Consider the following 20,656-nt stretch of genomic DNA (forward strand, 5'->3'; position numbering starts at 1 on the left):
AATATTAAATTGATGTTTTTGTTAGTATTTTTTTGATAATTTTAGTTTATTGATATCAAAAATAAAAAAACTGAAAAAAACCATCTTAAAATTATTTTAAGTAAAAAATATTTTTTAAAAAATATCATGCACGATGATACTAAAAAACAAAGAAAGTCCTATGAAGCCAAACAATAAACTTAAATTGAAAATTCTAATTAAATAAATCTAAAAAAACCTCAATTTTAAAAATCATTTATAAGAAAACCATGAAAAAACACCCCATCTTGTTTGTTTTTTTTTTCTTTATTTTGTTTCTTTAATGGTGATTTATGTGTGAATTTGCATTTCAAAAATTAATTTTTGGTTTAGTATGAACCGTTATTAGTTGTTGTTCTTATTAAGAGGCATATTCAAAATATTATAAAATTTAGGGTAGAAAATTAGAGATTGCTTTTTATCAAGGAGGGGTATTTGTTTTTTCATTCAACAGGGTGTTTTATAATTTAACCTTTAATTTTGAATCAGTAAAATAAAATGATGTGTTCCTCATATTAATTCTATAGTTTTCATTCATTTATTATTATGAGATACCATAAAAGAGGCCTTTATTATTTTTCCTCCCCCCAAGTTGTGCTGGTAGAGGAGAAAATATAAAAGGAAAGAAAACATATAAATTAATTTCATGGTATTTTATTTAGTTAAAAATAAAGGAGAAAAGAGAGAATATAAAAGAAATCTTTTTATTGCTTATCAATCTAATCTAAAGTGGGGGAGATAAAGTGAATAGAAAATAATAATAATAATAATAATAATAAGATTTTGATTCTTCTTTTTCACCTCATTCTCTTAATTACACTCTTTTTTCTCTTATTTTGTTCTCAACCAAAGTTCACCCTCTCATTCAAGTAGCATTTGATTAAGATTAAAAAAAAAAAAAAACATGAATAATAATAATAAATGAGATATATCTTTCTATCTTATATAAATTCATTTTAGAATTATTTAATATTTTTATTTTCATCTTTTTAACCATATTTATTTATATATATTATATATCATTTGAATACTAACCTAACACAATCTTGAATAAAAAATTTAAAAACAAATAAACATTACAAATCATCAACATATTATCTGCTAATTAAAATTAATTTTAAACTAAAAAAATTTATAAAGAAGATATTAGGAAAAAAATTTCTATGAACTGAGCAAATATACTTATTTATTTTTATTTTGAAAAAAATATTAAATTGATATTTTGTAATAGTTTTATGATTTTAATTTACTTATATTTAAAATAAAAAATATTTTAATATATTTATAAATAAAAAAATGTTTTTTAAAAAACACGAGTTTTAATGTAACGGACAACAAATTCGGACAACAAATTGTCATTCTTCTCAATCTTGGTCCACTGTCTCATCATCTCGTGTCTAATATCTCAATCAATCCATCCTCAAAATTACCAAACCTAAAAAGAGAGAGAGAGAGAGAGAGAAGAAGAGAAAAACAGACAAGGAAACAGCAACAACAAGAACAAGTGAAGCAGAAGTAAAGCAGATAGAGACACGAACACAGCAGTGGCTTCTGCCTCTCTTTCTCTCTGTTCCTTTACCTGCTCCTCGTCTTCCTCCTCCTCCTCTGTACAACTCCTCCGCCTCCACCAACACCACCACCTCCACCACCACCACCACCAACACCAACAACAACAGCAGCAGCAGCAACAAAGTCCAACTCTCAAATTCAAGAAAGAGAAGAAAGAGGAGGACGAAAAGGGAAAGAAAGAAGACCAGCAAATGGGAATTTTATATGATGACGATGTAGTGATAATTAGGCAATCAGAGAAAGAAGGAGACCCTACTGTTATCACTGTGAATTGTCCTGACAAGACTGGTCTTGGTTGTGATTTATGCCGTATCATTCTCTTCTTTGGTCTCAGCATTGTTAGAGGAGGTAAGGACCACAGGGAAAAAATTTCCATTCTTAGAGTTTGTCTTAGTAGTAGTTTTCTTCAGCTCAATATTTTCCTTTTCTTTTTCTTTTTCTTTTCTGCTGTTCTGTAAGCAGCCCAGATGCTAAATTGAGCTTCTTTTACTCTTTTTTTTTCTTTCACACTTTTAGCCTCCAATTTTGTCAAAAACAAAGTGTGATTTCTTAGTTTTCTGGTAGGGATGAGTTTGCGTAAAAAAATAACCTGATTTTTGTTTTGATTTTGGATGTTTTTGATGTGGTGAAGATGTGTCTACGGATGGAAAATGGTGCTACTTAGTGTTTTGGGTGGTTGGCAAATCAACAACAAGGTGGGGTTTATTGAAGAAGAGACTAGTAGAGGCATGTCCTTCATGTTCCTCAGCTTCTGGGTTGTCTTTTTACCGTTCAGAATTGCAGCCTCCAAGACCACCTGATGTCTTTCTGTTGAAGTTATCTTGTCAAGACAGAAGAGGGCTTTTACATGGTACTGACTTTTTCTTGGATTTTCTGGATTCGATTCTTCTCTATTTGATCTTCCTTGTTCAATCTTTTGATTGTCTATTTTTCTGCTCATATATGTTTTTTGTGATGCTAAGGTGATTGCCGAGGGGTTCTGATTCATAGTTACTTTTAATTGCCTTTTGTTCTTCAAAAAGCTTAGCTTGTCACGTGTTTCCACGTTTGCGATTCATATTCTATAAATTCAGCAATCATATGTAATATGAAGGAATCATGTTCCCTGTAAAAACCTTTGCATATACTTGGCATTTGGCATAAAGTTGTCAGATACTAGCATGCCCCCCTTGTGATTTTCATGTTTTATTGGAGAATTTAGAAAATTGGAATGCTTCTGGTTTTTAATTGGTTACCGAGTTCCTGAGGGTTTGCTTTGCAGATGTGACCAGTGTGCTTTGTGAGCTTGAACTCACTATAAAAAAAGTGAAGGTATCCACGACACCAGATGGGAGAGTGATCGACCTATTCTTCATTACAGACACCAGGTTTTGAATTTTCGACATCTCTCCTCCAAACTACGCCATTTTTTTTTTTTTTTTTTGCAATTAGGACATGATGTGGATTCAACTTTTTAACAATTTTGACTGAAAAAATGTCTGGCTTTTACGGCTGATTTTGAATATAAAACAATATGTATTGGCTGATTCTGCCATCTAGTGATATGACTTTTGAGAAAATTTTATTGTCATACCCATATTTTATACATTTTAGATTTGTAATAGTTGTGCGTTCAGAGGATTTGAGTGGGTCCAGAAGAGAAATTTTCGTAAGAGGTGCATCTTCTCCCAGTCCATGTTTTTTGTTCCTACTTCTAGATCATTTTTGTTGTGTGTGTGTTCATAGAAAGATGTGACCAATCAAAATGGACATTTCTATAAATCCCGTTTGCATAGCCATGCAACCACTTGAACTTGTGATTATCTTCTTGTCAAAGTAATATTTCTTACTGTCTTTCTTTATCAGGGAGCTCCTGCATACAAATAAGAGAAAGGAGGATACATACGATCACTTAAAAGCTGTTACGGGAAATTCCATGATAAGCTGTGAAATAGAAATTGTTGGCCCTGAAATTACTGCATGTTCAGCGGAATCTTCATTTCTTCCAACTGCAATCACAGAAAACTTTCTCCCATTGGAAATGCCAGATGAACTCCCTAGTTCACTAACTTCCACCAGTGTTTCTGTCAATATGGACAACTCGCTGAGTCCAGGTCACACCCTTGTCCAAATCGTGTGCCAAGATCACAAAGGTCTTCTTTATGACATAATGAGGACTCTAAAGGATTGTAATATACAGGTAGACTACTGATATGAGATTTTGAAAATACATTAATGGACAACTCTGTCATGTTTGCTATTCACGCAAGTCAGATGCTTCATTCTCTTTGGAGGAAACACCTTTTGCATTGTTTTTCTAATGTTTTTGCTGAATCTTTCCGGAGAAACTAATTACTGCTTGTATGACCAGATTTCATATGGGCGTTTTTCCATGAATCACGGTAGGGCCTGTGATATTGACTTGTTTCTCATGCAAACCGATGGGAAGAAGATAGTTGATCCTAAAAAGCAGAAAGCATTGTCCTCTCGTTTGGAGATGGAACTAGTGCGCCCTCTCCGAGTAGCCACTGTTAGCCGTGGTCCTGATACTGAGCTGCTGGTGGCGAATCCTGTGGAGTTATCTGGCAAGGGCCGGCCTCTTGTTTTTCATGACATCACTCTTGCCCTGAAGATGCTTAACACATGCATTTTCTCGGTACTTTTCCACTTGCTGAATAAGCTCAGATAGTCTTGGCAATTCCTGCATGATATCACTTTTGGCCTTTCCCTGTCAATAACTAGAGGCATCTTTTCTTTATTCATATGAGATGCTTTCCCCAGATTTCTGAACTTCACTATGCATTATGTCTGAAACTGTGGGAATGTGTATGTGTATATATGTATATATATATGCATTTTGTAAACTAAGTAGTTATTGTTTATTGTTCTTCCAGAGGAAATGTTATATCCTGTTTGTCTTTCCAGGCTGAGATTAGAAGGCGCATGATTGGAGATCGGGAATTCGAAGTGTACAGAGTCTTACTTGATGAAGGGGAAGACTTGGCTGTACCTAGAAGCAAAATTGAGGAACAAGTTTGGAAGAAGTTAATGGGTTGGGAGCAATGAACAATTCTGGATATCCTTCCATGCACGGTGACGGTCTATTGTGCAGTGTACTTCCCCTGCTAATGACTTTTATGCACTGTAAATCATGGGCTATATCTCATTGAAAGTTTATGTTGTTATACGTCAATATTTGCAGCTCCTGTAACGCAAACTAAACGAGGAGAACTTGTTGGCAGGAGATAGGAAGAGGGAAGCTGACATGGTATTATACGCATCGTCGCAGACAAAAATACGGAGCCATAACATTACCAATCTGGCATGCAAGAAGCGTTTCTGATGGTGGATGCTTGCTGTAACTCAGATTCCTCTCCTTCACAGCTTGCTCAGTTCAAAACCATTACCAGTACTCTTTTAGAGTCCCCTCTGTACATAAACTGTATGTAGAACATGTAGTTTTGAAGTCTGTTGTGCCAATAGAAGGAGCAGTACAGAATCTCTCCATGTCAAACTAATAGCATATCAGCTGCGCAGCACATTCTTGTATATTAATCTCCTATGTTTTGTTTCTTACTCTTCCATTGGCCAATGTGTGCACAAGCTGTTTTAGCAGATTTATTTTCTTCCTGTTTCCTCCTAGCCTAACAATGCTTTCTGCCTCTCAAAGGTGCTTGCCTATCCTTTTACATCCATCTATTGCGTCTCTACAGAAAATGCTTGTGTTAACCTTATCTCCTTGAAGGAATTTAATGGCATAATCAAAAAAGGAAAAAAGAAAGGCTTAATGGAGATTGCTTCAAGGTCATCTTTCTTTCATTTTCTCTGTATACTATTTCCTAAGCTCAATTCATTTGTTATGGTCGTCTGTTTGCCCTTAATGCAGAGCTGATGCCCTGTTTTCCAAGGAATGCCCTGGTTCCTGTGTGCATCTTATTAAATAAGGTTTCCTACATAGAAAATATCGTTGTCACATCAAATAGTATATGATTTGGATATCAAGAATTAAAAATAAAATAAACATCTATATTCTAAATATCTAGGAATACTAAAACACAAGTTGTCATTTTGCAAGTGAAGTATTTTTTTTTCCCCTATATGATGTTTATCTCAATCAAAATCAAGCAAGTCAGAGATCAGAAGCCCTCTCTTCAAATTCCAAATTATCCAAAAAAAAAATAAAATAATCCCCTTAGTAATATTACTATGCATCAAGACACAAATTACTATTAATTATAATATTACAATTACAATTATTCCCTTAAAAAAAGATAATGAAGTAAGTTTTGGGGTAAGTAAGATTGTCTTTTCATCGTGATATAATTATCTTTAGCATATTATATGGGGTTATATTTGTCATTTCCTCTTTTTATGCACAATAAAATTACTACTTTGACCTTGAAATAAAAAAAATCTTATGCTTTTGCCTTGTGAGTGTTTTTGTCCTTTTATTTTTTTTAGAATAATTAAATTACTTTGATGCCTTTTAAGATTAAAAAAAAAAAAACAATATAGCGCTCTTATAATGGTATGTTGATCATTTTATATTGGTTTTGTTGTAGATTTTGAGGTTGCTCAAGGATATTATTGTAATTGGTATATATTAAATATTCTTAGAAAACACTTATTGGCATGTATGGTAGGCCCCCATGCTATTTAGACAGGGCATGAGGGATCGTCCGATCACCATATATGACTTTTTCAGGGTGTCGTTTGAAAAATCTTAATGTCATCTACATGCTGGTATAACATGTGTATTAGAAGCGCTACTAGTTTGGCATTAGAGATCATTATTTCCTCTTCTTCTCTCTCTTTACCTTGAAATTTAGGCAACTTATACAAAATTTCAGAGCAACCCCTTCAATTTCTTTTTTGTTCATGTTTGGTCTCTATCCTTTTTATTTTTTATTTTTATATATTTTAGAATAAGTTATGAAATTACAAGTGTTTTTTATAAATAATCTATCAATTTCACTCTCTATATATTTTTTTAAATATATAGATAATCTATCAAATTATAAATGTTTTTTAATTGCAACCCCTGCTATTTTTTTAATTTATAAATAATATATCAATTTACAAATATTTTTTAATTTCACTCCTATTATTTTTTAATTTATAAATAATCTATCAAATTCAAATGTTTTTCAATTTCACCTCTTATACTTCTTTTATTTTTCAGATTTGATCTTCATTTTTTTTAGTTGCTATTTATTTTATTTGAGATATTTTTTTAATTATTTTTGTTTTTACAAATTTCATCTTCCTTGGATTTTTTCCTATTCAAATTTTATCTTTATTGTTATTGTTGCTTTTTTTTTTTTGTATGTTTTTTTTATTAATATGTTTTTCACGATTTCTTCCTTTAAAATTAAATTTTTTAAGAGTTAAGCTTCTTAATTGAGCATGGGTTCAAGATTTCACAAATTTTAGGTTTTAGAGATTAGATCAAGTTTAGAAGATTCGTTTAGATTTACTTTTTTTTTTTTAAGCTGATGTGTTCTCATTTTTTTATCTTTTTTTTTTAGGTTTGATTCTATTGGGTTAGTTTTGTATACTTTTTTTAAAATTTCACACCTATCATTTTTTAATCTATAAATAATCTATCAAATTATAATTTTTTTTTTAATTTCACTCTTTATGATTTTTTAATCTTTTAAAATTTTGTACTCATTCTTTTAATTGTTATTTATTTTGTTTTGAATCATTTGTTTTTTTTTTTCAAATTTCATCATCCTTAGTTTTTTCTCTCAAATTTTATCCTTATTTTTTTAGCTATTTTTTCTGTGCTTTTGTAAGTTTTTTTCATTAATATTTTTAAACAATTTCATCATTCAAAGTTAAATTGGTTAAAAGTTCAGCTTTATGATTGAGTTGGATATAAGATTTAACAAGTTACATGTTTATAAATTAGACAACGTTTGGAAAGTTCACCTGAGTTTGTTTATTTTTTTTAGTTTCTCTTTGTTATTTTCGAGGTTTGTCTTCTATTAGGTTATCATTAAGTTGTTTGAACCCAAATGATTTAAAGTTCTATATTTTTTTTATTTTTTTTCTGTTTTTTATTAATTTATTTATTCTTGTTGTATTTTTTTATATTATTTAAATTACCACTTAAACTAATAACCCACAATTAAAAAAAAATTTTACCCTAATAAAATTTTTTATATATAAAAATTTTTACTCTACTCATAGCCAAACACAAGTGACAAATCTAGTGTTTCACTATTTAAGGAAGATCTCCCCGGATACTGTATGGTTGTCTGAAGTTGATGTGAAAGATGTTGACATTTCAAGTTGTGGACATGGATGAGTGTCCTTGGTTGGATGTTTTTAAATCTAACCGTTTCATATAATTTAAAGTAAGACAAACGGCTAGCTATTCAGTTGATAACTTTTTGTTTAAAAAATAAATTTGAAAACAAAAAAATAATTTCTAAATTAAGATGTCACCGATTCAATCTTTAGCCAACGCTAGAAATTAAACTTATTTACACCCCATACAAAAGATGATCAAGTTAGTCCTTCCGATCATTTTTTTTTCCGCCTTAATAATTATTAAATATGTGTTTGATATTGTATTAATTTTTGTAGTTAAAATTTGAAAAAAAAAATTAAAAAATTACAAATTGTAGCTTATATATTAATAATAAAAGATTAATTTTTTTTATAATATAATTTTATTTTGAATTTATAATTTTATTTATTTTAAAACTAAAACGATAACACATTCTTTTTATTTTATTTAAAATTCAAAATTAATAGAAAACCGGCTTGACCATGGATGGATGAAGGGGCTTCGATGATAAAATCACAAACATCTAATTATCTTAATTAAAAACACAAGATCTTCATAAAAAATGTATCATAGGAGATTTTAATAGAATTAAACAGATAACTATGCTACAAAAATATATATTCTAAATATCTTGATATCCTAATACACTAATTGTCATTTTCCCATAGCTAGAAATACTTTGTCCAAGCATGATATTTATCTTCAAATTCCAGATGTCTCACTATTGAAGGAAGATTTCCTCATATACTGTATGGTTGCCTGAAGTTGACGTGAGAGATGTTAACATATCAGATCGTCGACATGGTATCTATCTTCAGTTGGGATCGTCGACGTGGCATTTCAATTTTTTTAGCTACACTTGCTGCTGCTGTAACATTTTGAGTGGCCGTACATGTATTGTTTTTCACAATCGAGTGTTTGATCTTTAATTTAAGTGAATGTTTGTTAGTTAAATGTTGATTTTTTTTTTTTTTTGAGTTAAATGTTGATGTGTTCGATAAGTGATGACATTACATGAGAGGAACGCAGGCTAATATTTTTGTTAAACGTGATGGCTACTTTTACACTGATGAATTTGAGGCGGTATATAGCATGGATATAAGTGAGAGTTCTAGGATGTTTTATTAAAAATTTTAATAATAATTTTTTTTTCAAAATAAATTGGAGATCTCTAATTATATTAATTTTAAAATTCTTTATGGAAAAAGACTTCTAATTAAAATTTATGTAATTGAATATAATTCATCTAACATTAAGATTTCTAAATACTAATTAAAAATAAATAATTAAAATCCAAAACTAACTAGAAAAATAATTAAAACTACAACTTTAAGCTAGATGTTTCTAGTTTCTTCATGGATTTCATTTTAGACTTGATTTTATTTATCTTGTTCATAAATATAGTTGTAACAAGCTCCACATTAATCCTCTCTACTCGTGAAAGACTTGACCTCGAGCCATTTCCAAACTCTGAATACAAAGGCTAATCATTATAAAAATGATAAATGTCTGACACATTATGAAAATAATCATATTATCAGGTAAGTTGATAAGCATTATGAAAATTCATAGACAAGTCCTCTTATAAGAATAAGCAAAGGCATATAGGTGTATTCCATGCTTGTCCCTTAACAGTTTGACAAATACAATATTTTTTGCACAAATTCACTATATCATGTTTTAAATGAAGCCAATAATATTTGTCAATTACAACATTAGTAGTTTTTTGTCTCCATAAATGACTAGCTAAACCTTCTCAATACAAATCCTGAATCATTTTCTCTCACAATGAAGATTGATGAATGTAAAGTTGATTACTTTTCATTAGAAATCCATCATAAATTTAAAAGTCATCAACAAGAAGATTCTGACACTTCTTTCAAATCTCACCAAAATCCTCATCATGTTCATACAAATCTTTCAAATAATCAAATATAGTGATCTCTTCCATTAGAGCAACCAGTAAGGCTACTCTTCTACTTAAAGTATCAATAACTTTGTTATGAACTCTATCTTTATACACAATTCTAATATAAACCATTGAAGGCAAGTGACTTATCTTACATGCATGTCATTACTTATTCTACTCTGATTAAGTAAAAATTACAACACCTCATGGTCTTAATACAACACAAATGCCTTACCAACCAATTAATGCTCCCACTTCTTAAGAGTTTGAAAAACAACATAGAACTCTTTGTTTTTTGTAGACCATTTTAACCTGACATCAATCAATTTCTAACTAAAAAATGCCATGCATCTTTTCTTTTAGGATAGAACTATACCAATCCCAACACCACAAGCGTCATATTTTACCTTAAATAGTTTGTCAAAATCTAGAAGTGCCAAAATTAGAGCATTACTTATTTTTTTCTTTGGTTAATGCAAAGCTCTTTTCTGTCTTTTCTCTCTAATCAAATTTTCCCTTTTGCATTCAATAATATATGTCACAATATTAATGAAATTTCTAATGAATCACCGATTGAAAGTAGCTAATCCATGAAAACTACAAACCTCAATAATTGTTTTAGGAGCTAGTTGATCTCAATGGCTTGAACCTTCTCCTCATCAACATATATGCCCTCTACACTAACATTAAATCTTGAAAATAATAGCTTATCACTCATAAAACTACACTTGTTTGGATTCATATATAATTTATCTTCCACAAGCACCCCAAACACCTTTCTCAAGTGTTCAATATGATCAATCTCAGATCCACAATAAATCAATATATCATTGAAATAAACAACCATAAATTTATTTATAAAAGAATGTAAGACCTGATTCATCACCCTTTTAAAAAATACTCAGTGGGTTAGATAGCCCAAAAGACATAACCAACCACTTATACAATCTCTTTTTTGTTTTGAAAGCTGTCTTCCACTCATTACCCAATCGAATCTGAATATGATAATAACCACTTAAGTCAATCTTGGTAAAGATTGATGCCCCATGGAATTGATCAAGTATGTCATCTAATCGAGGAATCAAAAATTTATATCTCATTGTTATTTTATTAATCGTGTTACTGTCCACACATATGCGCTAACTATTATCCTTATTTAGATAATAATGCTAGATCTTCATAAGGAATTAAACTCTTTTGGATCGCCCCTTTCTCAATAACTTTTTCACATTCTCCTTTAATATCTCACCTTTATTGAGACTCATTTGATAATGTAATAGTTTTGGAAGGCTAGCTCTTGACATAAAATCAATATAATAGATGTTTCTCATTGGTGGCAATTCATCTAACAATTCATCAAGTATAATCTCCTCAAACTTTGCAAATAAAAGCTTACTTGCTTTAGGAATGCCTACTCTTTTCTTCTTTGCTTGTTCATTCATTAATACTTTCACAACCAATACATGATTTTACCTAGTTTCTTGTACCTCTACTTGCACCTTAAGTTTTGAACTAGTTATTGTAAGGAAAGCCTTTCCCTATACTTTAAAAGCTTTAGGATTGAATTCTCCCTTTAAAGGTATAAGAGTAACCATTTTTTTTAATCATGTACATAATATTTCCACCCAGGTGTTTTGCATTCATACCATATTACTAAGGCCTAACAAAGATTAAACTACATGCATCCATAACTACCACATTACAATACATCTCATTCCTATATTTTCCAATGGAAAATGGTGCTCTACAAGTGGTTTATCCTTATATCACATATTTACTTAATCCTTCTAATCTTGTAAGGTTTAAGATGAGGTTCTAGTTGTAGTTTCAATTTATCAACAATATGTTTACCAATAATATTTTTACAACTCCATCTATAAAAAATTAAATCAAACAAGTTCTTATTTATGGTGCAACAAGTAAAAATAACCTGTTTTGTCACAAATTCTCAATAATCTTTGGTGTTAGCATCATTTTCTTAATCACATAGTTTTGTCTTTCATCATCATCATCATCATCATCATCATCATCATTATTGTCATACTTATACAAATGTTTTCGGTCACCCCCATTAAGTTCACACCGCTTGCTCTCTTTGTTGGAGGGTTGTGGCTCATACTACCATTTGATCAAATTGATTGATTTTTATCTCCCATAATCACTAGAGCAATGTCCTGGTTCTCTACATTTAAAGCATTTGGCAATCATTAGTATGATATAAGGGTTATTCAAATTGTTCATTTCAACTTGTTCTTTTGAAGTCTTGTCAAGTTTAGTAGTATTGGGTCTCATTAAAGTTGGCTGTGATGGTTGTATTGCCTTCCCTTTATTAATAGGATTAAATCTGTTTTTCTTATTATACAAACCCCTAAAAGGATCAGATCTCTCAAATATACTACTACTACTAGCCTTCTCTTTGATTAGTATCTTAACTTTTAATGCCTCAATCCTCACCTCAGAGAGCATAAATAACATTTACACTTCGATCTTATCTTAGATTGCTAGTTTTGATCCTCTCATAAATCTTGCAATCTGCTGATTCTCTGTCTCTTGGAGCTTGTTATGTTCTGCCAACATTTGGGATTTAGTGATATACTCATTGACAAATTTATTACCTTGTGAACAATCCTGATATCGTTGAAACAAATATTTCTCATATTCAAGATGAAGGAATCTATAATGCAACAACTGCCTTATGTACGTCTATGATGTAATAGCTCGTCTTCCTTCTCTTAACTATGTATTTGTCTGACTTTTCCACTAAGAAAAAGCTCCACCTTTTGGGTTATATGTGACCAGTTTCACCATTTTCTCTTTCGAGAAACTTGAGTACTCCTTAACTTTATCATATTCAATGACCAAATCAAGAAATTATTTTATGTTCAAATCTCCATTTGAATGTCGGGATTTTTATCTTGATACAAAAATAATGTGTTTGTTACAATGGTCTATCTTGGAATGCTAAGGCCCTACGATCCCCATCAAATTCATCTCCACCATCACCTCCTATATAGGCAATTGGTTATCTAGGTGGATCTTCAGGAATAGGTTTGGGATTCGGCCTATCTCGAGGCATGTCTCCAGGAAAGTTTATCTCCTCTTTACGATCCTTATTTGTGTTACCCATTATTCGAGTTAGATCTGCTATGGTTTGCTCTAAACAATTTAGTTTATGCTTTTAAGCCTGCACAACACCCTATAGAGCCTCTACTCTCGCATCACAGAGTGGGTTGCTACCATCTCCATCCACCAAAGAGGCCAAGATACCAATTGACGCGACGTGTAGCATGTATAGAAGCTAAGGTTCTCAAGCCTTACGATTTCAGACCTCAATTGTAGAGAAATTAAAAAAAAAAAAAAAACTCCATGTGTTTTATTAAAAGTGTCAATAATAATCTCTATTTCAAAATAAACTAGACACCTCTATTTATATTAGTCTTAAAATTCTTTATGGAAAAAAAAATATTTCTAATTAAAACTAAAATCCTTAGAATCCATCTAACATTAGGATTCTTCAATACTAATTAAAAACAAATAATTAAAATTTAAAATTAACTAGAAAAATAATTAAAACAACAACTTCAAGTTTGATATTAGATACTTCTGAGCTTCTTCACGGACTGCTTTCTAGGCTTGGTCTTATCTATTTATTTCATAAATATATAGTTGTAACATGCTTCACAGCAGTGTGGCCTGGATTCAGTCTATTTTCCTGATTTGTAAATCTAGCTGACAGAGAATTTTGGAGTAATGAGATGAAGATATTCCAAGACCCTCTTCCCTTTGATGGCGTCTGGATTGATATGAATGAGACATCAAATTGCATAACTTCCCCTCCCACCCCATTATCTAACCTTGATGATCCTCCTTGTAGGATTAACAATGCATGTATTCAACGACCTATTAATAACAAAACTGTCCCTGCAACATCTCTAAAAACCATTTTGGTAGCGTTACTGAGACAATGTTCATAACCTTCATGGCTACTTGGAATCTAAAGCCACCAATTGTGGTCTGAAAACTGCAACTGGTAGAAGGCCTTTTGTACTCTCTAGATCAACTTTTGTTGGTTCTGGCAAGTACACTGCACATTGGACTGGAGATAATGCTGCAACATGGGATGATCCAGCATATACAGCATTCCAACAATTTTGAATTTTGGACTGTTTGGAATTTCCAATGGTTGGTGTTGAGATTTGCGGTTTTGCTAGAGACACAAATGAAGAGCTTAACTTGTCGTCGTTGGATCCAGGTAAATCATTGGTTTTTGCGCATCTACAGATGTTATGAAGTCCTAGTCATAATTCAGACCGATGCGCATTGGAACACATTGAGTTTCATGTATTTGTTGTTACATTTTTGTTTTGCTTCTCTGGATTGGATTTCGAAAGCATGACGAATTGTCTTAAGTTTTCTGCACTAGACAATTGTTTCTGAAGTTGTGTTACAATGCAGCTAGGTGCTATTTACCCATTCGCAAGAGACTACTCGGATATGTACAAAACATGGCAAGAGCTTTATCTCTGGGATTCTGTTGCCGCAACAGCTAAGAAGGTTCTCAGCCTTCATGTAAAGGTGTGATGGTATCACCTGTTCTGAAGTCAGGAGCTACTCCAGTAGATGCTTACTTTCCTGTAGGAAACTGGTTTGACCTCTTTAATTACTCTAGTTCAGTTGGTGTAGATTCAGGAAAATACATAGAACTAAGTTCACCTGCATATCATATAAACATTCATGATTCCGAAGGTAACATCTTGGCCTTGCAAGGAGAAGACATGACAACAAAAGAAGCTCAAAAAACAGCATTCCATCTCTTGGGTTCTTAGTAGCACTGGAAACAGCACAGGAGAAGTTTTCTTGGATGATGGGGAGAGTGTGGAGATGGGAGGGGAGGGAAAGAATTGGTGCTTAGTGAAATTTTGTAGTGAGATAATAGGAGACATGACATGGTAAGATCAAACAACGTAAATGGAGAATTTGCTTTAAGTAAAAAATGGATTGGAAGTAAAGGAACATTCATAGGGTTATAAAAGACTAAGGGGTTCAAGTGGTAAGAGTTGCAGACTTGTAAAGAAACAAAAAGTGGAAATTCAGGCATAAGAGCAAGCTTCAATAGCCATGGACTATTTGATAAGCTAGAAAAGTCAGGCTTCTCTTTGTCACTTGGAGAGGAGTTCAAGTTAAAGGTGAAATTAAGCAGATAAGAATTGACAGCCAAAAATTACCAGAAAATTGGCAAGAATAATAATAATAATAATAATAATAATAATATATAAAAAGAGATTGCAAATGTTGAAATTCCAGTTGGTAAAATGATAGTACAAGTTTCCCTGGCAACAAGGTTTACCATTTGATCATGACAAAGCAAAACGAAAAAAGAAAAAAAGAAACAAAGAAATAAAAGAAAAGAAAGTTTCAAGTTAAAATTATCTCCAATCATACATACAATTGTTTTCTTGTTTTTTTTTTTTTCAAAAAAAAAAAAACCTCCTTTTATATCTTACTAGATTGGTGCCTGCTATCTTTGCAAGTTAGATTAAATTTTTTGTAACACACAAAAAAAAAAAAAAATTCAAGCAATATCAGTGCTTTTAAGAAAAAAAAAGAAGTTTGGGATTTGGGACATGAGCCATTCACTTGCCTAGATTCAATAAGGTTAGTTGGATTATTAATATAATTAAAAAAGACATTGACAATAAATAAAACAAAAAATATCAGTAATTAATTATAAAAATTGAGTCGACAATATCATAATTGAGAGAAAAATAAAAAAAACTTGTTAAAGACTCATTATTATTCTATCATGACACCACCCCACCCTAGAAAAAAAACTCACTGAAATGGTTCTAACACCACTGTGAAAAAAGCTGCATTGTGACTCTAAAAAAAGCTATATGCGTTGTTAGAGCAATGATCTGGAAAACAAACCAAGTAAAATATCATAAAATGAACATCTATTGCTTATATTTATTTAATTAAATTAAAAAATTCTTTTAAAAAAACTAAAGTTAACAAAAAATGAAAATAAAAAAGACTCAAGATAATTAGAATTATTTTTAAAATTAATGAAAAATCTTATAGAAAGCAAATAAAAAAATTAACAGAGTCTAATTTCTAATTAAAAAAATATTAAAGGATGAAGTTGAAAAAATATGAGTTTAAAAAATAAAAAACAAAAACCAAACAACTTTGGATGAATCTCTTAAATTAATATTCATTTTCTAAACTTGTAATTTATAAAATTCTAGATTCAGGTTCAATCAAGAAAATCATTTACCAATCAATTTAATGTTGATGATTGAAATCAGAAATTTAAACATTTAAATCTAAAAGATTTGTCAAAGTAAAACAAATAATAATAAAAAGATAAGTATCAATTTGATATAAAAATAAAATATCAAATGATAAAATTAAAAAATAAATTTAATTAAAAAAAGTATTCAATACAAAACAAATAATAATCAAAATAATCAATTCTAATATATAAAAAAATTAAAAAAAAGGATGATATTGAAAAAAATTTAGTTTTTAAATAATTTTAAATGAAATAAATATAAATTAAATTAAAAAAAAATAATTTGAAGAATTATTTTGAAAATTTAGATTTCAAACGTGAAAACCAAGGAATGAAAAAAATAAATAAAAATAAGACCGCAGGCCTCGAACCAACCAGAGGAAGAGTAATAGGATTTCAAATAATTACTATTTTTTTAGAGTACATTAAAAGTATATTCCACCGACATCTAGTAAATACCTCTGAGTTTCCACTGTTCATATGACACAAAGAATGGAGAAAGAGAGAAACAAGACTGGGAGCAGGAAGCCAAAAGCAATATCTCAATCTAACAGCAATCTTCTACTTATCTTCTTCTTGTTGGTTCATTGGGTGCCATTGATTAGTGGAAACGAAGTGAAAGAAGAAGTCGTTGGCTATGGCTACAGAGTTGGATCTGTTAACTCTGGTTTCACAGGCAAGTCGTTGACTGCTGATCTTATTCTCATCAAGGAATCCTCAGTTTATGGAGATGATATCCAACATCTCAGTCTTGTTGCTAGGTAAGAAGTTTAGTTTCTTTCTTGATTATTTTGATGTTAAGGATGATTTTTCTAACATTAATCTTATCTAACTATCAAATGCTCTTGAAAAACAGAAACCAAAAAGTCAATGGCTTTTTTAGGATGAACAATTTTGCTGTTTCTTTTTAATAATTTCTTGTGGCATGGTTAGTTCTTATCTTATCTTTGCTTAGAATGAAGGGAAAATAAATTTCTCATCATCTATTTTAATAAATTATGATAGAGGGACTAATATGAATAACTTCAAAAACTTAAGAGGACTATGCGAGCAACTTACCCTCTTCAAAGAATTATGTTCCTACCACACACTTAAACAAGTAGACGACATGGCTTGTCTTCCGACATGCATATTTCCTGCTCTATGCTTTGACATGCTTTGCCTCCTAAACGCAGCTTTGAAACTAAGAATCGTTTGAGAGTCAGAATAACAGATTCCAAAAACCAAAGATGGGAGATCCCAGAAGACATCGTTCCCCGGGAAGACCACTCTCCGGAAAACTACCTGCATTACTCTCCATTAAAGCATAGAGTCTTGCTAGAAAACAACCTCCTCTCTGACCCCAACTCGGACCTGCTTTTTACCCTGCACAACACCACCCCTTTCGGCTTCACCATCACCCGAAAGTCCTCTGGTGATGTTCTTTTTGACACATCGCCGGACACGTCCAATCCCGACACTTTCTTGGTCTTTAAGGACCAGTATATCCAGCTGTCTTCCAGGCTCCCTATAAAGAGGTCGTCTTTATACGGTCTAGGAGAGCACACCAAGAGCACTTTCAAGTTGAAGCCTAAAGACGCATTCACCTTGTGGAATGCTGACCTGGGCAGTGCTAATATTGATGTTAATCTGTACGGTTCTCACCCCTTCTACATCGATGTAAGATCAGCATCCGCTAATGACAAAGTAAAGGCAGGGACTACTCATGGTGTTTTACTGTTTAATAGTAATGGCATGGACATAGTTTATGGAGGTGATAGGATAACTTATAAGGTTATTGGTGGCATTATTGATTTGTACTTTTTCGCTGGGCCATTGCCGGATATGGTGATAGAGCAGTATACTGAGCTGATCGGCCGGCCTGCCCCAATGCCATATTGGTCATTCGGTAAGCAGCACTGTCTCTACCTTCCTTGATTTATACTATTTTTCTTTGCAAATCTTACTGGCAACTAAACATGTTGTGGTCTGCAAAATTGCATGATAATTGAATATCAATTCAATAATTGGCGATATGTATGGACCATATTATTTTATATATCTCAGTTTTGTTGAACAATGTCTGTTCCATGTATATCACGCATCAGGTGTTACAATTCTATGTTTTTTTGAAGATTTTCTTGTATAAACATTTCCTTGAGCAGCTATGATGAGCTGTTCTTGCCGGTTTCATTTAGCCATGCTCTTAGATTTGGGTAGCTTTTATTCCTGACAACTCCTTTGGTTCTTTCCTGTTTTTTGGCACAATGTGAAGGGTTTCATCAATGCCGATACGGTTACAAGAACATTTCTGATGTTGAGGGTGTGGTTGCTGGATATGCAAAAGCTGGTATACCTCTTGAAGTCATGTGGACAGATATTGATTACATGGATGCATACAAGGACTTCACATTTCATCCTACAAATTTTCCCTTGGAAAAAATGAAGAAATTTGTCAATACCCTTCACCAAAATGGTCAGAAATATGTGCTCATCTTGGATCCTGGTATGTTCCAACTTGAAGAAACAAAAGTTCTCTTTGTAATTCTTTCTAATTGGCTTTGCGAAAAAACAAGAAAAGAAAAGAAATGAAGAAAGATATAATGGTTCTGGTAAATTCTTTTGAGCCTCCAATTTTCTGCAGGCATCAGTGTGAACTCATCATATGAAACTTACATCAGAGGAATGCAGGCTGATATTTTCATTAAACGCAATGGCATTCCGTACCTGGGTGAAGTTTGGCCTGGAAAAGTCTATTTTCCTGATTTTGTAAATCCTGCTGGCCTAGAGTTTTGGGTTAATGAGATAAAAATGTTTCGAGAGCTTCTCCCTGTTGATGGTCTCTGGATTGACATGAATGAGATATCAAATTTCATCGATCCCACACCCACCCCATCTTCTACCCTGGACAACCCACCCTACATGATTAACAATGCTGGTGTTCGTCGGCCAATTAATAATAAAACTATTCCAGCAACATCTCTACACTTTGATACCATGACAGAGTACAATGTTCATAACCTCTATGGCCTCTTGGAATCAAAAGCCACCAATGCTGGTCTGATCAATTCAACTGGTAAAAGGCCATTCGTGCTTTCTAGATCAACTTTTGTTGGCTCTGGAAGGTATACGGCACATTGGACTGGAGACAATGCTGCTACATGGGATGACTTGGCATACTCTATACCATCAATTCTGAATTTTGGACTGTTTGGAATTCCAATGGTTGGTGCTGACATATGTGGCTTTTCAGGAAACACAACTGAGGAGCTTTGCCGGCGTTGGATTCAGGTAAATTGTTTCTTGTAATTGGATGTTGCAGGGTGTTTTACTCTTTTTCTGTATTCACTAGATGTTGAATTTTTATTCCGATGCAGCTAGGTGCCTTCTACCCCTTTGCAAGAGATCATTCGTCAATAGACACAACGCGTCAAGAGCTTTATCTCTGGGATTCTGTTGCAGCAACAGCCAGGAAGGTGCTTGGCCTCCGATATCAGCTGCTTCCATATTTCTACACATTAATGTATGAGGCTCACACTAAAGGGACCCCAATAGCGCGACCTCTTTTCTTTTCATTTCCTCGAGACATCAAAAGTTATGAAGTCAACTCACAGTTTCTTATCGGTAAAGGTGTAATGGTATCACCAGTATTGAAGTCAGGAGCTACTTCAGTCGATGCATATTTTCCAGCAGGAAACTGGTTTGATCTTTTTAACTACTCTAACTCAGTTTCTGTAAGTTCAGGCAAGTACATCAATCTTGCTGCACCGGCAGATCATATTAATGTTCATGTTCACGAAGGAAACATCTTGGCCTTGCAACAAGAAGCCATGACAACAAAAGAAGCTCGAAAAACAGCATTCCATCTTTTAGTGGTTCTGAGCAGCAGTGGAAACAGCACAGGGGAATCCTTCTTGGATGATGGGGAGAGTGTGGACATGGGAGGGGTGGGGCAGAATTGGAGTTTGGTGAAATTTTCTGGTGGAATAGTAGGGAATAGAGTAGTAGTTGGATCAAATGTCATTAATGGAGAATTTGCTGTGAGTCAAAAATGGATTATAGAGAAAGTGACATTCTTAGGATTAGAGAAAACTAAAGGGCAGTTTGATGTACTTGAGATATCTGGGCTTTCTCAGCCTCTCGGACAAGAGTTCAACTTGGAGAAGACCTTTTAGAATGCAGGAAATGATCACTGCTGTCTAATAGAAAGTGGAAAAAAAAATAAGACTGTAATTGCCAGTTTGGAGAAATGTTAACTGTGCTCTTACTTAAAAATATATTAAAAAAAATGTTATTTTTAATTTTTTTTTTAACATCAAGACATCAAAATCAAATATTTTCAAATATATCAACATCAATCAAACTACACTCAAACATAATTTCAAACGGCCCATCACTTAGTCATCTTGAATGACTCGCAAGTTGACCCAATGAAACAAAATAAGATATTTTTACTAGGGATGATTATTTTCGGCTCGGTTTAGTTTTTACCTTTAAGAAACAACCAAACCAAAAAAAAAAAAAACCGAAATCAAATCAAAACCGGCCCAAACTGACTGGTTTCGGGTTGGTTTTTAATGCCAAAAACTAAAAAAAACCTATATGCAAT

The 20,656-nt window shown here is 32.3% G+C and overlaps 2 protein-coding genes and 1 pseudogene across 6 annotated transcripts; all 3 read left to right on the top strand.

The window, feature by feature from the left end:
- The first annotated feature begins 1,442 nt into the window (after window positions 1–1,442).
- Window positions 1,443–5,150, top strand: LOC118037833 (ACT domain-containing protein ACR10). Of its 5 annotated transcripts, none has more exons than XM_035043944.2 (7): window positions 1,443–1,935; window positions 2,219–2,437; window positions 2,849–2,954; window positions 3,433–3,766; window positions 3,938–4,222; window positions 4,492–4,659; window positions 4,769–5,150. In XM_035043944.2, exons 1-6 carry the CDS (start codon window positions 1,779–1,781, stop codon window positions 4,630–4,632), a joined length of 1,242 nt encoding a protein of 413 aa, XP_034899835.1. In that variant the 5' UTR covers window positions 1,443–1,778; the 3' UTR covers window positions 4,633–4,659; window positions 4,769–5,150. The 5 variants fall into 5 exon arrangements, 4 of the variants coding, with proteins under 4 accessions (XP_034899835.1, XP_034899837.1, XP_034899833.1 ...); XM_035043946.2 differs by having other exon boundaries at window positions 4,809–5,150; XR_004685674.2 differs by having other exon boundaries at window positions 1,444–1,935; window positions 4,492–4,710; window positions 4,809–5,150.
- A 3,728-nt stretch (window positions 5,151–8,878) lies between these two features.
- On the top strand, window positions 8,879–14,726 carry LOC118037818 (alpha-glucosidase-like; annotated as a pseudogene).
- A 1,768-nt stretch (window positions 14,727–16,494) lies between these two features.
- Window positions 16,495–20,348, top strand: LOC118037832 (alpha-glucosidase). Its single transcript, XM_035043940.2, has 5 exons — window positions 16,495–16,829; window positions 17,244–17,956; window positions 18,323–18,553; window positions 18,692–19,338; window positions 19,425–20,348. Exons 1-5 carry the CDS (start codon window positions 16,549–16,551, stop codon window positions 20,220–20,222), a joined length of 2,670 nt encoding a protein of 889 aa, XP_034899831.1. The 5' UTR covers window positions 16,495–16,548; the 3' UTR covers window positions 20,223–20,348.
- Window positions 20,349–20,656: the final 308 nt, after the last annotated feature.

This window comes from Populus alba, chromosome 1, assembly GCF_005239225.2.
Source record: "Populus alba chromosome 1, ASM523922v2, whole genome shotgun sequence".
In the NCBI taxonomy this organism is placed as follows: domain Eukaryota; kingdom Viridiplantae; phylum Streptophyta; class Magnoliopsida; order Malpighiales; family Salicaceae; genus Populus; species Populus alba.

Coding starts and splice junctions, on each gene's coding strand:
- LOC118037832 (XM_035043940.2), top strand. CDS start 16,549: ATGACACAAAGAATGGAGAAAGAGAGAAACAAGACTGGGAGCAGGAAG. Junction 16,830..17,243: donor CATCTCAGTCTTGTTGCTAG/GTAAGAAGTTTA, acceptor TCCTAAACGCAG/CTTTGAAACTAAGAATCGTT. Junction 19,339..19,424: donor TTTGCCGGCGTTGGATTCAG/GTAAATTGTTTC, acceptor ATTCCGATGCAG/CTAGGTGCCTTCTACCCCTT.
- LOC118037833 (XM_035043944.2), top strand. CDS start 1,779: ATGGGAATTTTATATGATGACGATGTAGTGATAATTAGGCAATCAGAG. Junction 1,936..2,218: donor TCTCAGCATTGTTAGAGGAG/GTAAGGACCACA, acceptor GATGTGGTGAAG/ATGTGTCTACGGATGGAAAA. Junction 2,438..2,848: donor CAGAAGAGGGCTTTTACATG/GTACTGACTTTT, acceptor TTTGCTTTGCAG/ATGTGACCAGTGTGCTTTGT.